The sequence below is a fragment of the Lonchura striata genome, chromosome 13 (genome assembly GCF_050655825.1).
Source record: "Lonchura striata isolate lonStrDom1 chromosome 13, ASM5065582v1, whole genome shotgun sequence".
Classification (NCBI taxonomy): domain Eukaryota; kingdom Metazoa; phylum Chordata; class Aves; order Passeriformes; family Estrildidae; genus Lonchura; species Lonchura striata.
The window spans coordinates 15243336-15258995 of NC_140715.1; the positions used below are offsets into that span (position 1 = coordinate 15243336).

A 15660-nucleotide genomic window follows, 5' to 3' on the forward strand; every position below is an offset into this window, starting at 1 on the left:
CTTTAAGCCACAGGAGTGCCCTCAGTTCTGTGCCCCTTGCCTTAATTACAGCCTGAATTTCATCAGAAGTCAGTTTGATCCTAGGCACGGGGAGAAATGGAGCTGGGAACTTGCCCACAGCCACCCCCAGCCACCCCCACAGGCTTCCTACCAATAAATCCCCTTCCCATAGGAAACAGCAGGCAAGCACCAAAGGGTGCTTTACACTTTTCTGTCTCTGTTGTTCTTAGTTCAACCTCTGCAACAGCTGCCAGGAGCCATAAATCACCAAGCACAGTCCTGGAGCTGGGGATCACTGTCTTGTAAAACAAACATCTTCCAGATTTTGTAGCACCTGACGGTGGTTACAAACTATTGGTTGTCAAATTCTTCCTCTCCCATTTATTTCCCAGCCCCTCATCTCTGCTACTCCTTCTCTGCTATATATCTTCTGTTTATTGTTATTTCTTTCCCCCCTTTGTTTTAATAACTCTTTTACTGTGGATTCTTGTAAAAACAGCTGCTCCAGCCGGTAAAAGAAAAAGAAAAAAAAAGAATATCTAGAAACAGATGCCCTGGCATTGCTTCAGCTGTAATCTGTTAGATTTATAATTCCTCTTCAGTTCAATATTGATTCAGAATAAAGCAACTCAAAACACACTGGCAGCTCACATCTTTTTGTAGCCTTCTCCAGTCTTTCTTCTTCTCTGCCACAACATTTCTTTTCTTTTCATCCACGCAACTAAAATATGCAGAGGAGCAATGCAATCCAAGCTGATGAGATATACCCAGGTGACTCTAGAGCAGAGGGTTTATGTCTGTGGAAGCTCAGAGGAATGATGTCAGCTCATTTTTTATTGTTTTTAATTTCTTTCCTCTGGTCCAGCCTCCTGCCAGTACTCCCCTTAAGTCACTGCCCTGTGTTTCAGGGACACCAGAGGACACAGCTGGGGCCATTCCCCTTGGGCTGTGGGTGCAGGAGCCCAGGGATGGGCACTGAGGCTCCTCTCCAGCCTGTCTGCCACTGAACAGCTCCACAGGGATTAGTGAGACCCCTTGGCACCACACTGGGAAGGAAACATTAGAATTTCCCTTCCATAAAGTGCCTTGAGAGCCCCCACAGGACAGGAGAAAGCTGTTAGCACACATCTCAGGTCTGTGGAGGAAAAAGCCCATTTAGGATGCGTGTGTCAGGTAGAAGGCACCAGATGTCCCTGCAGCCTGGCTGTAAGTGGCTCGAGGGCCACACCACCCACCCACCAGCACACAGATTCCTTCTGACTGACCCCACAGCAGTGAGGCTCCACCTAAGTGCTGAGTGGAAGGGTTATCTGAAGCCTAAAAGAGGAATCTGCTCTTTTGAACATTTTCCCACACTTTAGACAATGACACCTTCCTCTTATATCTCAGTTTCTGTCAGGACTGTTTGCTTTGAACATTGGGACTATTTATAACTGGCCAAGTCCAGGGTTCCTTCCTCATTCCTGAGAAAGCTCTGCCAGTCCCACAAGTTGTGTCTTCCCCATGGAGCTCTCATTTGGGTACTGTAAATATATTCATTTCTTCTTTAGGAGAAGTGGCCTGAGCTCTAATTAGATTGCAAAACCTCCACCCAGATATGATACCAGACACATTCTCCAAGCCCAGCAGTTCCCCTTGGGTTTCCCCTCACATTCTCCCTGGTGTTCTCTTCTCCTCTGGCTTTTTTTTCCTTTTCTCTCTGAGGAAATTGGCCCAGCTCAAGGGCAGCACACGAAGCTCAGCAGCCACTCATGTCTGCACTTACCTAAAGCCAGGCTCTAAGAAGCACAAATTTAGGAAGTATCAGTCCTATGATAAGGTAGAAAATGACACTTCTAGCAAAGCCAAGCTGCTGCAGGGAATTTGATTTGGGGAAACAACTCCCAGTCCTCCCAGCCCACAGCCAGGCTGTCTCAGTTGGGAAAGAAGTTCAGTGATTCCCCTGGCTCTGTCACACGTCAGCCCAGAGCTGAGAAACCCTCCAGCAATCATTTGCATCCCTGTGCCTGGAATGGCAGAATGCTTCTAGAAATGCTCCCAGAGGCTCTGCCTCAGCTGAAGAGCTGCTCTCCACGCTGGAGTGTCCTGTTCTCCCCAGCATGGAGCCTCGTGTCAGGGTGGGTGATTTCTCCAGGAAGGGTGGGAAGGCACTTGTTTTTAGCAAGCTCAAAATCCATCTTCACCATGTTGGCCCAACCTGAAACATGTGCTGACCAGGGAAAATGCCAGGCAGGAGCAGCTTTCTGTGCTGAGAGTCCCTGTGGTCCCCAGCTCGATGTCAGGCACAGCCTGCTGCAACCAGACAATGTCCCCTGCACTCTGCTCAGTCTGCATCCCAGCAGAGCACACAGACAATTCTGGAAAGTCACCAGGGAATGGCAACAGTGGAATAACTGCGTGCTTCCAGCACAACAACTTGGAATAATTGTGGGTGGCTGTGGGTCTGGGGGTGCACCAGTGTCAGCACATCCTGAGCAGGTCAGCAGGTGACAGACACCAGGAATGCCTCCCTGCCTCTGTGTTCAGCTCTCCACAGCAGGGGTGGGGTTTGCAGCTTCAGTGGGTCACATTTCCTGTGCTGTTTCCTCCTTCCCATAGGAACAGCACCAGGAATGAGCCCTCATGTGAGATCTCAGGTGTCAGCTGGAGAGCTGGGGCCTGTGACCTGCTGTGAGGTTTGTCACAGCATCCTTGAAGTCTGCTGGTGCAAAACAACTGGGATTTAACAAATTGGCAGTCTCCGAGGGGGGAAAAAAACCCTGTTCTGTTGAAGCATTTCCAAGCAGCTCTGTGGTCACTGTATTTTTCTTTCAGGAACTGATGAGCTGGCAGAGATGCACAACCCACACACAGTCCCCAGGGTGGTCTCTCCCTGCCTTGCACCTCCTGCCTCTCCAGCTCATTTCCAGCACACTCCCCAGTGCTGTCCATCACCACTGTTAGTTACTCTGGCACTCAGCACTTCCAGGAATGTGCAAGTGCACAGCCTTTCCCACTCAGGCACTGGTACCCACGCAGGGACTGGTCCTGTCCAAGCCCAGGAAGGACAGGGTCCCGTGGGCAGCAGGCAGAAACAATAAAAACAATTAAAATTCCTCCCCAGGAGTGGGGAGGGCTTGCTTGCCCTGACAGCCACAGTGCCAGGGGCTGGCAGAGCCATCGCCAGCCAATCTGGGATTGTCCTAATTTGATTATTTGTTGGCTGCCTTCAGGGTGCTAGAGGACAATGCACACAGCCAGGACACGCCCGTGGGTTGGAGATGGAGATTCATTAGGCTTATTGCATACCCCATTACACAGTTATGAGACTCTCTGTGGCTCTGACGCAGCTCTCCAGAAGATTTGCAGTCATACTGCTCTTCCCTGGTCTGTCTGCATTTATGTCAGGGAGGGAAGGGGGAGCTAGGCATGATGGTGGCTGGAGAAACAGCCATGTGAAACTATTCCCATAGGAGAGTCCACACTTTTGCAATCTCTGTGCAAGGAGCAGGGAAATGTGATTTTCCAGATGAGAGCATCTCTTCTCCAGTGCTGGATACATTTACTGTGTTTTCCTTCCCTTCTCCCTCCTCAGACAGCCCAGCAGCAAAGCAAGATGTTGCTCTCTCAACTCTGGTTCACCCAGTTCCTCCCTTGCTTGCTTTCCTGGGCAGATCCATGCGTCAGCTTCAGGCTGAAATCCAAGAGTCCCAGAACTGACTTTGCTGCTTAGTTTCCAACAAATTAAGCAAGCAAACACCAAAAGTGCACAGGAATGTTCTGGGACACAGAAGAACATGAGCCCCTTCCCTTTGTCTCTGCCCTGGTAACAGGGGGACCCCCGATACCACCCCTGTGACCCTCCAACCCCACAGCTCAGCTCAAGGGACTTTCCTGCCTGCTATTTCCCCTCTGTGATGTGGACTGGGTTCAGCCTGAGGTCTTCCTTGGGTGGATGAATTTTCCTGTCTCCTCTGAAACTTTTTGATGTGTTTCCCAGGAGGGAAAGTCTGGGGGAATCCTGTGGGAAGTGCTTTGTCTTACAGAGCTGTGTACTGCAAGATGATGGTTATTAGCACGCTCAAAGCAGCTGTCACTTATCTTTCATCCTGCTGCAGCCCCTGGGAATAAGGCAGAAAGCTCTGCACAGGGCTTTGCTCAGTAGGCTCAAGTCTTTAACACAGGGCTGCTGAATTAACAATCCTCAGCAACAGCAATGGGATGTGACAGCCACAGCCTGGGCTGTCTCTGCTGGCCCTGCAGACTCACCTGCTAAGCAACACGGACGTGGGACATGTGGGATTTTCCTTCCCAGGCTTCCTCCAAAGGCAGCAGCATCCCTCCTCTGCTCCTGCTCCCACCCCAGCCCAACGCTGGTCCTGCCACGTGGTTCTCCCTGCAGAAGGAGCCCAGGGAGCACTGAGAGCCCGTCACAGTGAGTGCTCCTGATGGTCTCAGGTTAATCACTGCCTCTCACACACACAGACACTTAAAGCTGTTGTTTGCTGCCCCAGGAGACTCATTACTGGCTGCCTCACAGGGCAGGAGGAGAGGATGGAGGAGGATGGGAGAGATGAACTGCAGACTACAGAGGGAGGAAAAGAAAGGACATTTGGGATCTTCAGGATGAAGGCAGCACTGAATTTCACCTCTCCAAGTGCAAATATTTGGTCCAAGTAATTCACTGTAGCATCTTCCCAGCCAAAGAAGGGGAAAATTCCTCCAAAGGAGAGGCTGCCTGTTAGAAAGGCCTGTTGGGACAGGGCCTTCCAGGAGAAAACTGCCTCTTCATTGACCTCCAGATAATCTCTGTGTACTTCTGTATATCAGAGTTAAAATATAACAGAATTTTGGTTGAATTACAAGATTCAGCTGATGGGAGCTGTACAATTCAATTCCTTCCACAATGTCTTTGTGTGTCTCAGAGGCCAGAAGCTTTATCAGGCTCTGAAGAAATAGAAAGAACAAGAGCAACCCTGGGGATGTGAATAAGAAAACATGAGGGATCCAAACCTCTGATGTTGAGATACGAATTCATCTCTAAAAGATAAAAAACTGGCAAAATACACTGAGCAGCTGAGCAGCTCCATCCCTGGCTGATGTCTACCTGCAGCCACAGGGCAGCCTGGAGGAGTGAGGCTCCCTGAAGATGCAGAGAGCAGTGACTTTGAGGCACAGCTGAAGGTCTGAGCTGACCCAGTAGGGCCCAAGCAGCGAGCTCCTGGTGCCACAGAGCTGCTGGCTCTCCCTCTTCATCACCAGGATCAACACCACCACTCCAGGGAGCACCTGCCCTCCCAGCCTCATCCTCTCATCCCATCCCACACCATGCCTTCCTTCTCTTCTTCTCAAATGCAGCTTTTTCTGCCTTTCTTTGTAGAGATGGAATATAAAGGACAGAGGTCCTGGTTTCCTTCTAGCTCTTGAACACAAGAGCCCTTGGAGAGGATCTATTTTAAGAGAGGAGAGCCTTCCCACTGCTGGAAAAGCAGCCCAGCAAGGGCAGGCTCAGTGCTGTGCCCTCCAGTCGGGCTCTTGAGACACCTGCTAACAGCCACTCCAGCTGCCAAATGCTCCTCCAGCATGGCAGAAATCAGTGCCTCCACAACAAGCCCTGGCAGGATCCATGGGGAAGAGGGGGGGAAGGTGAAGCCCTCACTGCTCATGGCATGGGTGGCAGCAATGCCACCTTTTCCCTGGAGTGGGCAAAAGCACCTGCTGGGTGGCTCAGGACCCCTCCAAGGCTGAACATGTTCTGCTTTCAATCCAAAGGGCTGGAAAAGCAAGAGGCTCCCATGGGAAGAGCTGCCCAGGCTCCCCTTGCTGAGGGCAATCTTTTTTTCCCCAATATAAAAAATCCTGAAGCTGATTTTGTGTCAGATGCACACAGCAGGGGAAGATCCCACAGAAGCCGGTTGGCACATTTTGTTCTGTGCTTGGAATCATAGAAGCCTTTAGGTTGGAGGAGACCTTTAGGATGATGGGGTCCAACTGTTAACCCAGCACTGCCAAGCCCACCACCAAAGCAGCCCCACGCTTGTGCTCCAGGGTCACATCTCATCTTGGAAAGCCCCAGTGTGCCCATTCCAGCCTTTCCTGGTAGGTAATTCTCTGCTTTTTTGATTCTTCACTTGGGAAGGTGCTTCTTGACATCTGTTCTGAATTTGATTCTCCTCTATTTAGGTTTTATAGCCCTTTTTCCTCTCCTGTTGGTAATTCAGATGATATTATCCATATCACTTGAGTTTTTAATCACTTCACCTAAATTTTCTTATAATCAGCTTTATTTTTCCCTTTCCATATTTTCTTAGTGGTGGGTTAAACACCTTTATCCTGATTTCCCCTTTCTACATGGTTATTTTTTAGTGGTGCAAACAGAATTTATCACACTTAGCAAATAATCTGTTAAAAGATAGTTTTAGCATATAAGCATTCTGATCCAATATAGATCCACCCTAAAGAAGACTTTGGACCCCAGTGATGTTCCTCTCACCCCAGAATGCATCCAGCAAGCTGGAAGAAGAACAGACCTATCCTCCAGGTTCAGCTCAGTGATGTAGAAATTAATCCTGCTCACAGAAAAGCTGCAAACCTCCATTGAAATCAGCTCTTTGTTGCTCTCACATATGCATTGGAGAGTGTCTTTAAATTCCTCCTTGTCAAAACCATGCAAGCCCTTGGCGTGCCCAATTTAAGAGCTGGTACCTGTTCCAAGCTCTAATGGCTGCTTCAGGGAACAGAAAAGCGAGGCTGAAGGCTACGATGTTCAAAACTGCCTTAATTATTAGAGCGTGAGCTTCCAAATCCCTTGAGAAGCACAGGGAGTGTTGGCCTCAAAATTCACGGCGTGCTCAGAGAAGCCAGGGATCCAGGGAGTTTTGGGGACATCTTGACTGCAGTCTGTCTGCCTGGCTCCACCGGCCTTGGAATGAGTCCGATTCATTGCAGCAGCTCTGAATTCAGAGCAGAGGGAGCAGACAAGGCTCATTGCCTATTCCAGCCAGAGAGACTGCAACAACATTTGTGGTTTTCGTTTTTTTCTTTAAAATAAGGTTGCTTGAGTAGACAGCCAGGAATAGACACTCTGTCTCCTCGTTCCTATACTGAGCCCCGCTGATTATTATGCACAAACTGTCAGGGCTGCTTTGGAAAAGCAGTTCTAGGACTAAAGCAGCCTGACATGCAGAGCTCTGCCTGGAGAAGTGGTGTCCTCGATGACCACCAAAGTCCAGCAGGGAGAGCTGGGACTATTCAGACCCTGCACAGTGCAAAAACAACTTTTTCTCTCGGCCACTCATGTTCCTGAAGGTTGGACAGCCTGGCCAAGAGGGGCATGGATTCATATTGCTCATGAGGAAAAATATATTCCTGTGCAAAGGAAATCTCTGGATGTGTAGCTGCATCTGTTTGCAATGTGGAATGTGTGAGGCTCCCTCCTTGCTTCATACTCTGCTCTGGTATTTATCCTCCCAGCAAGCCATCACTGCCTCATCTTCCAGGACTGTGCTTCAGCTTAGACATCAGCAATTTCCCCTGTCACAGGCAATCAGTGAAATTACCTGATTTAAGGCCAGAGGAGTCAAAAATGTTACACTTTGGGAAACTCTTTCCACAGCTTCATTGCTTTTGCACGTCTCCAAGCTGCAGATGGACCCAGTCACTTCTTCCATTTTGCACCAGACTGGAGGAGTGACCACTGGTGATGGCACCACTTTCCCTGGACCCTGATGCAGGACCCTGAGCATCTTCCCCCAGCATCCAGCTTCAGCCACCCTCTCCTGACCTGCACTGCCAGGCTCTGTTTGTCCAAAGTAAATTCAGGCAGATTTCCCTGTTGACCATGGGGATTTTGCTTGCTCAGGTGGATCACCATTTTTATTTTATTTATTTTTCTGCTGAAAGTCTGTTTTATGCCAATAAAACCCCAGGTCAGTCACACCACAGGTAAGTCCCAACCAGGGCACAAGGATTCATGGATGTTGGTGCTGTCTCTTCATTTCTTGGGAGGGATGGGGAGAGGGTTGGATGCTCTCCCGCAGTGACAAGGTTTGCAATTTCTTTCTAAAAGCCTGTAATCATCTCAATTCTGTGAGCTATTCAGGCATTTACATTGTTTTTCAGCATCTTGAGTGCTGGCTGGAAGCAGCTCCAGGGTTTGGGGAGTGCAGCAGGATTGCTGTGGGGGGCTGTGCTGACAGGCACCCCCATACTGAGCAGAAGAGGGCTGTGCTCCTGCCCACAGGTGAGCAGGTTCCTCAGCATTGTCTTTTATCAGGAAAGAAAAAAGGGGGGAAAAAACCCCAACAAATCAATTCTGTTCACATGAAATATGAGCTGAACTTGAACTAATAAACACCGAAGGATAAAGAAATGCCACGAAAACAAAAGTCCTGTTGTGACACAGCCACGGCTGAAGTTCATTCATTTTTTAGAGATTGTTTTTTCTTTTCTCCTCCTGCCTAAAAATGAGATTTTCAGAAGAGAGAAAGCATCACCAGCATACAAACACATCAAAAAAGGAGCTGACTTTCCCTACGGATGCAGCCATCTGACACAGGACACAGTGTGGACACAGAGACCAGGATGGGAGCTCCCTAACTCCATCCCCCATAATGGCAATGTGTATCTGCAGCATCTGGGAACCCCAGGAAAAAAACCTAATAGGCTCTTGGGTGATATTTTTCCCCATTTCCTCCTTGACGATATGCCATCCTCTGGCAGTGTTTTCTCCCCCTAACCCATGCTGGCACAGCAGTGGGAGCATGGAAAGTGTGAGACTGGCACAGCAGTGGGAACATGGAAAGCCAACTCTTGTCTCACTCATGACCACTTAGCAGGAGAGGAGGTATCCCATTGTGGTATTCACATACCCTCTGAACAGAGAGAGACTTGGCTTTCTCAGAATTTCTCCTGAGAGAAGCTGTGAGAGAAGCAGAGAAAAGAGAATCAAAACAATTCTTATCTCACTTGCTGTTCCTGGTTATTGTGCACACTAGAATGTGTTACAGAGATTGTTTACAGAAGGTGATTGCTTGATTGGATTCTGATGATGATGTTTTGGATTGACCAATTAGGTCACAGCTAATTGTGAAAGAGTTGGGCAGAGAGTCATGAGTTTTCCTAGTTAGTGATATTTCTTGTTAGTGTAATATAGTTATAGTATAATATAGTATAATGAAGTAATTAATTTGCCTTCTGATATCATTGGAGTCAGAGCTCATTCTTCCCACCAGTTGGACACAGCATTTTTCTATATCCCATAACCATTCACCTCACTTACAGGCATCAAAGGACTCCCTGCTTCCCATCAGCCAGCCCTACAGAAGTTGCAAGGTTGAGATGCAGCCCTTCACAGGAGTCAGCCCTTGCCCTGAGGAGCTGCAGTCGGAGGAGAGCAGAAGGCAGGAGAACACTGATTCCCTCAGTCCATCAGTGCCATCTCATCTCCATCCTGTCATGCCATCTGTGGGCTTTATCCCAGGAACTCCTGTCACATCCACTCCCATTAGCATTTTTCAATGCTCTCCTGCCCTTTCCCAGCATCTGCTGACCAAGTCCCTCTGGTCAGCCCTGCTCATCACCCTTCATCAAGGCTTTTCATTTTCATGATGCTGTTACCCACTTTTGCTGCACTCTGCCCTGCAGCAGCTCAGCACATGAGCTGCAAACCAGGCAACCCAGCTCGCTAGCAAAGAGAGCTTCCAGAGAGGGATTGAGCTGCTATTAATTTATCCTATATTTGTTTTGAAAAGATGCCTGGGGAAGGTACACCATTTCCCTTTCCAGTTAGAGCTTAACAGCCACAGGCTTTCTCCTTTCTCAGAAATGTAAATCCATGTTTATTTTGCATGTACTCGATCAATCCCCAAGGCATTGCATCCAACAGGCCAAAATCAGAGCTCTGTCTCCACCAAAACACTTCAGGAGAAAGAGGAGAGGGAGACATGCTCTACCTTTACTAGAAGAAACATCTATTTATTTGGGACCAAGGCAGCTGCATGGAGTATAAATTATTTTAATTGGTAAGCCCAACAGGACTCAGTCTCTCTTAAAGCATAGGGAAGACCTGGAACATCCATTTCCAGAGTGATCACTGAGGAGCAGCCAGACTTCAATTCCTACGAGGCTCTTCAGAGGGTTTGATCATTCAGGATGGTCTCACATATACAAAATACTAATCTACCTGCAGCACCAGCCATAATCTGCTCTCAGTTAAAACTTGTGCAACTCAACTGAAGTCAATTTGTGAAGCAAACATTTAATTTAGCGAGCAGGCTCACAATCCTAAATTTAAACATATGTCAAGCCAGCTAGTGGCTTTGTTTTAATTAACTCTCAAACTTTGTGGCTGTCATTTCTTTATATAAATGAGGATGTTCTGCCAAGGGCAGCCTGTGAGCCTGTGTGCATCCCTACGAAACCTCCTGCTATTTCACAGCCACTTATCAAAGAGCTCTTGCAGAGGTAAGGGGATGTGGATGTTATTATAAGGGTCCATATGGCAGTACACTGGCACTGCAGCATTAAATCAGAGGTATTGTAGCTTTCCCGCCTGGATTCTCGCAGTACCAGGTAATGTATATGTAGCTTTATTGTTGTACAATTTTAGTGGCTATGCATTATTCAGGAGCAGCCTAAGTCTCTGCACTGCCGGAGGTGATTCAGCGATGATAAAGGGAATACGCTTTGCTCTAAAGGCAGGAGTGAAGGGATTTCACGGGTCGCTATCTCCTCCACCCACGGAGAAACAATGGAAGCGTTAACACTTCTGGTAAAGAAATCAGCTGGCGACAAATTCTCATCGATAATTAAAATGAAAGTGCAAGCTGCCTTAACATGTAGTTAGACTTAGGAACTCTAACCTGTTCTCTAAATTAAATGCTTTCCTTGATAATTTGCCTCTCGCAGCAGGCACTGAAATCTGCTAGAAGATGCCATCTAGTGGGTTATGGAAGTTTACTTAAGTTTAAATCCACTTGCTGTGTGGGGCGAGGATGGCAAGAGCTGCAGATGCTGGGGTGCGGAATGGTTCCGGTAGACTTTTTGTTGTCGCTCCAGGAAATTTCCCTGCGGGGGTTTGCATTGGAAGAGAACTAATATTTATTTTACCAGCGCCCAGCAGGGCAGCGGGTTGTCGCAGCTTTGCTGTTGACACAGCCGAGCCTCACGGCTGCTGTGCTGGCAGAGCATCTTCCGAGCGCCGGGGCTGCGGGCTCTTCATCGAGGAAACGGATCCGCTCCCCATCCTTGGGAAAGCTCTGCCGCCATTGCTTTTTTCCTAAAAAGACCCTTCCAACTCTATCCTGTGCCTCTAAATTATGTCGTTTTCGTTGTAGGTGAAGCTACTTAAATGCTGCCCGACTACACAGCGTGTTGTTTAACGCGAAGCGGGGATGGGGATGGATTTGGAGCGATGCTCTCTGTCGGTGTCCCGGCGATCCATCTCCATCCCTGCTGGACACCGGCTGGTCCCCGGGCCGATGCGTGCCCGTGGGGCGAACCCCAGCCCTTTGGGGGCCACCCGGACCCTTTGGGGGAGCATTTGCAGCCCTGAACCTTCAGGCAGCTGCCAACCCTTGTCCCCGCTCCCGTCTAAAGGGTCCCTCTCTGATTAAGGCGTTTTAAGCCAATTAACCACCGCGACTCCCCGCCACCGACGGCCGGCGCAAATCCCGCTCCGGCGGCGCCCGCCCGCACCCCCCGCCGTGCCGCGGCCTCCCCGGAGCGCCGTTCTTGGAGAGTCATTAGCGGGGAGTCATTAGCGCGGGGTCATTAGCGCGGGGTAATGAGCGGGGCTGTGGGCGGGCTGTGGGCGGGCTGTGGCGGCCCCGCCCCGCGCGAGCGGAGCGGAAGTGCCGGAGTTGCCGCCCGGCGCCGCCGCCGAGCGCGGGCCAAAGTTGCGCCGAGGGAGCGCGGCGGGGCGGCCGGAGCGCGCTCCCCCTGCTCACCGCCGGCCCCCCGGCCCCATCCGCTGCTCAGCCCGCGCCCGGCAGCCGCTCCCATGCGGCGGAAGCAGAAGCGGCTGCTGCAGGCGGTGGGGCTGGCGCTGGCCGCCCTCGTCTTCTTGCCCAACGTGGGGCTCTGGTCCCTGTACCGCGAGCGGCAGCTGGAGGGCGGCGGCGCGGCCGGCGGGGACGGGGCGGCCGCCGCGGGGGCAGCGGCCGGCGAGGCGCCGGTGAGTGAGGGGGCTGGGAGGGCTGAGCGGCCCCGGGTGTGCCGGGGAGGTCGGGGGGCTCCGGTGGGAGTCGGGGGGCTCCGGTGGCAGCCGCTGTCGCACGGGGCGTGTGCGGGGCTGGCGCGACCCCTCCCATCACGGAGAGGGGCGAGAAGCGGCAGCCGCCCCCATCAGAGGAGGGGGCGAGGGAGGGAAGCCGGGTGGGCTGCGGTGGTCCCCGGGAAGGAGCTGGTTTGCGTATCCTGTGCCTGCGGTGGAGCGGGAGCGCGAGTACTTTTTTGGCAGGGGACGGGAGGGTCTCCGTGCCTTTTTTTGTCAGAGCGTGGTAAGGGAATAAAGCAAGGTGTTTGCATCTTGCGCCAAAGAGTGAGGAAGGGGAGCTCGTCCCAGCCGCGCACAGGAAAGAACGGCAGCTCCGTTTCCCAAGGCTGTGCCTCCGTGCCATCTCCCTTTACCTGCCTTGGAAGGGTGCGGGAAGCAAACATCACCTGTTACTCTGCGTCCCCGCAGAGCTCCGGGCGAGGGCTCGCAGAGAGTACCAGGTGGAGCTTGAGGATTATGTCAGCGGAGTGATGCTCCTTTGGGAAAAGAGAAGCGGATAACTCGTCCCGAGAGGCAAGGGATGCCCGCCGGATATGTGGCCTGAGGATGTTGCAACACATGGCTGCATTCCTTTCTTGTCCCACGGGTGTAGTAGTAAATTTAACAGCCAAACCTGTCTGTCTAGTGTGTGAGTTAGGAAGGCTTGATCGCCCAAATTAGACGTTTGGAAGCACAGTTTAGCTGCACTTACTTTTGGCTGTGTAATAGCTTTGTCCCCTTCTGGGCTTAGCTTTGTGCCATTAAGAATGATTGGGACTTGAAAGCTTGAAATGTCATTGTGTAACTATCAGTTCAGCTGCCACTCTAAAAGGCTCCACTTGTTCAAAACCACTTAAAACTCTTAGTAGTCTAAATCTTTCCTTCCTTGGAGACTTCCTGCTGTAACTGCACCGTAAAGGTGGAGAAACCTGCTGTGACAATTTCTGCTCCGAGGGAGAGAAAGCTCTCAAAGAACTGTATTCAAACTGGGATTGAGCTCTTCTTTCCCCCAAGAAACGCTTTTTCAAACTCAAGCTTTTTTGTGTAAGTCTGGATAAAATCATGCTTGTATCCCATGCTGTTGGGGAAAGGGATCAGCTGTTTCCTGTCATAAAACATAAATTTGCAGCAGATCCTCAAATCTGTGCAGAAGTCCTTTTGACTTGATCACACAGTGATCATTACATGCCTGGAGTTCCTGATGTTACTGCCTTATGCTTGTATTGCTGTGGGATGCAGGGAATCTATTTTGCATGATTGGTAGAAATCAAGCCCTGCTCCATAGCTTCACATGTTAGAGCGAAATAAAGACCTTTGTAAAATCATGTGTCCTCCAGAGGAAACGAGGAGAAAGTTGGTCATTATTCTTAGGAGGTTTCAAAGTGGAAAGTTGGCTTTTGTGGTTTTGGTCTTCCAGAATTGCCCTTGTACTGTAGGCTTTGGGTAGGTGTAAGCCAGGCAGTATCTCTGCTGATTTCTGTGTCCTTGCAGTGTTCTCGGTGTTCAGCTATCCTGAGCTGCCCGTGTTGTACACAATGCCTGCTCCATTTTTCTTTATGTCTCTGTAAAGTATGGCAGCTGTCAGTGATTTGAGATCTGCTTTTGTTTTGATGGTGTGTGGAGCTGGGCAGGAAACGCCTGTGCAGCTTGCAGGAAAATTCACAGTAAAACCTCTCTGCGCTTGTGTAAATCAGAGTTGCTGGGTTTTAGGCTGAAGGCTTCATCTTCCAGTCTAATTACCATGGAGTTATGGGCTGCAGGGGGTCTGTGAGTGAAGATATATTTGTGTTATGTGCTTATTTTTTGAATGATTTGGCCCTGCAATGATAGCTCCAGTTACACTGAGCAGGGGAAAACATAGCCTTAAGGACAACAGGCTGTCTTGGTAAAAATAATTTCAGATGAAGCAGAATAAAAACAACTCAAATGTGATTTTGTTTTTCTGTTTAGTTGTGTGGTTTGTTTTACTGTTGTCATAGAGGTATCTGCCAGCTGACTGCAGAGAGTTGTTTGGGCATCCTCACAATCAATGGTTCCAGCCTCCCTTCCTTGGTCCCGACAAACATTCATGGGTTTTGTACTTAATAATCAACTTCAGCTTGAAAATGAATATGCTATTTGTCTGCTTGTTCCTGAAGCTGTTCGAAAGAGCTGACTTCTTAATACAAAAACTCCAGATGATAGGAGAGAATATAATGAAAAAATATATTCAGAGCAGTCAGAAAAGATTTTATTCTGTTTCTGGCTTTAATTTGCCTTTTTGTGCAGGCTAGTCTTTGAATTGAGGACATTTCCTATGTGCTTCAGAATTGAGCTTTTCAATGAAATCTCTGTCCAGGCTCATTCTTTCTCTTTAAATGGTGTCTGCTGTTTCAGTCAGTAGTTTTATCCCTCAGAGTAAAAGCAGAAGAAGGGGGAAGGTTTTAAGAAACAGCTGAATTAAAGCTGTAAAACAATTCCTAGAACCTTGTCTTATTGCTAAAATTATGAAGTTTGAAACCACCCAGGAGTTTTTGTTGTCTGTCTGTGCTGCGTGTTGCCTTCAGTAACATGGCAATATACATCACTATAGGTGATTTGGCTTTATTTAATCTTTCTAGAGCCCGAAACAAATGTGTCAGAAAATTAAGCAATCAGAAATGATGTAAATATATTCTAGGGAAGATTATTCTAAACGGTTTCTGCGGAAGTGCCTAGGCAGCTAATTGCTTCTGTATTTACATGTTCAGGGGAAACATTATGGTGGCTGAAAATAGTGTCTTGCTTTAATAAGGTGGGTGACTTATCTGCTCTTTCCTTCTGCTTTTGGGTTTGTTCTTTTGCAGCTCTGTGGGTGCTTCTCCCTCCACAGAGGAGAGATGGAGAGAAGTCATCAAGGTCTTGGCCTCAAGGTCATGCTGCAGATCTCCTTAGAAAAGCTGAAGCTCTGAGTTAGTCCTCACTTCACTGCTGTGTGCTCAGGAGTGGCCTCTGTCACTCTGTGCAGTGGCTCAGCAGAGGAGATGATCTGGGAAGTCCCTTTTTCCTGGGGTGTGTAACAGGTCTGGCATTAAATGGGGACGGTTGCATCGTGGTACTGAAGTGTTTCTGCTGACAGCTTAGAATCTGCTTTGACTTCGTGACTGTGCTGTTTGCTCATCACTACGCGTGTCTCAGTGTGCTCACGGAATGCAGATTGACTTTTCTGTAGATTCATCTTTTTCTTTTTTTAACAACTATTCAATAAGTAAAAACATACGATCTGTGGGTGTGGGGGTAGGCAGAAGCAAAAGGAATGCAGCTATTCTTTTGTCTCTTGGATCTCTGCTGTCTGCTTCAGAGGCTGCTGAGCATCCTCAGCCCAAATGTTTAATTGATGTGGAGGTAGCTTTGCAGTGTGTAAACCCTGGATGAGTTAGGCTGTGGGCTGGTGGCTTATGTTTGGG

At 49.2% G+C, this 15660-nt stretch overlaps 1 protein-coding gene across 1 annotated transcript in view; it reads left to right on the forward strand.

Moving 5' to 3' along the window:
- Nucleotides 1-11863: 11863 nt before the first annotated feature.
- The window catches only part of GALNT10 (polypeptide N-acetylgalactosaminyltransferase 10), a 75452-nt gene continuing 71655 nt past the window's right edge, over nt 11864-15660 (forward strand). The window contains exon 1 of the mRNA XM_021552285.4: nt 11864-12154. Coding sequence (XP_021407960.1) covers nt 11981-12154 — 174 coding nt within the window. The 5' untranslated portion in view covers nt 11864-11980. The remainder of the gene's footprint in view (nt 12155-15660) is intronic.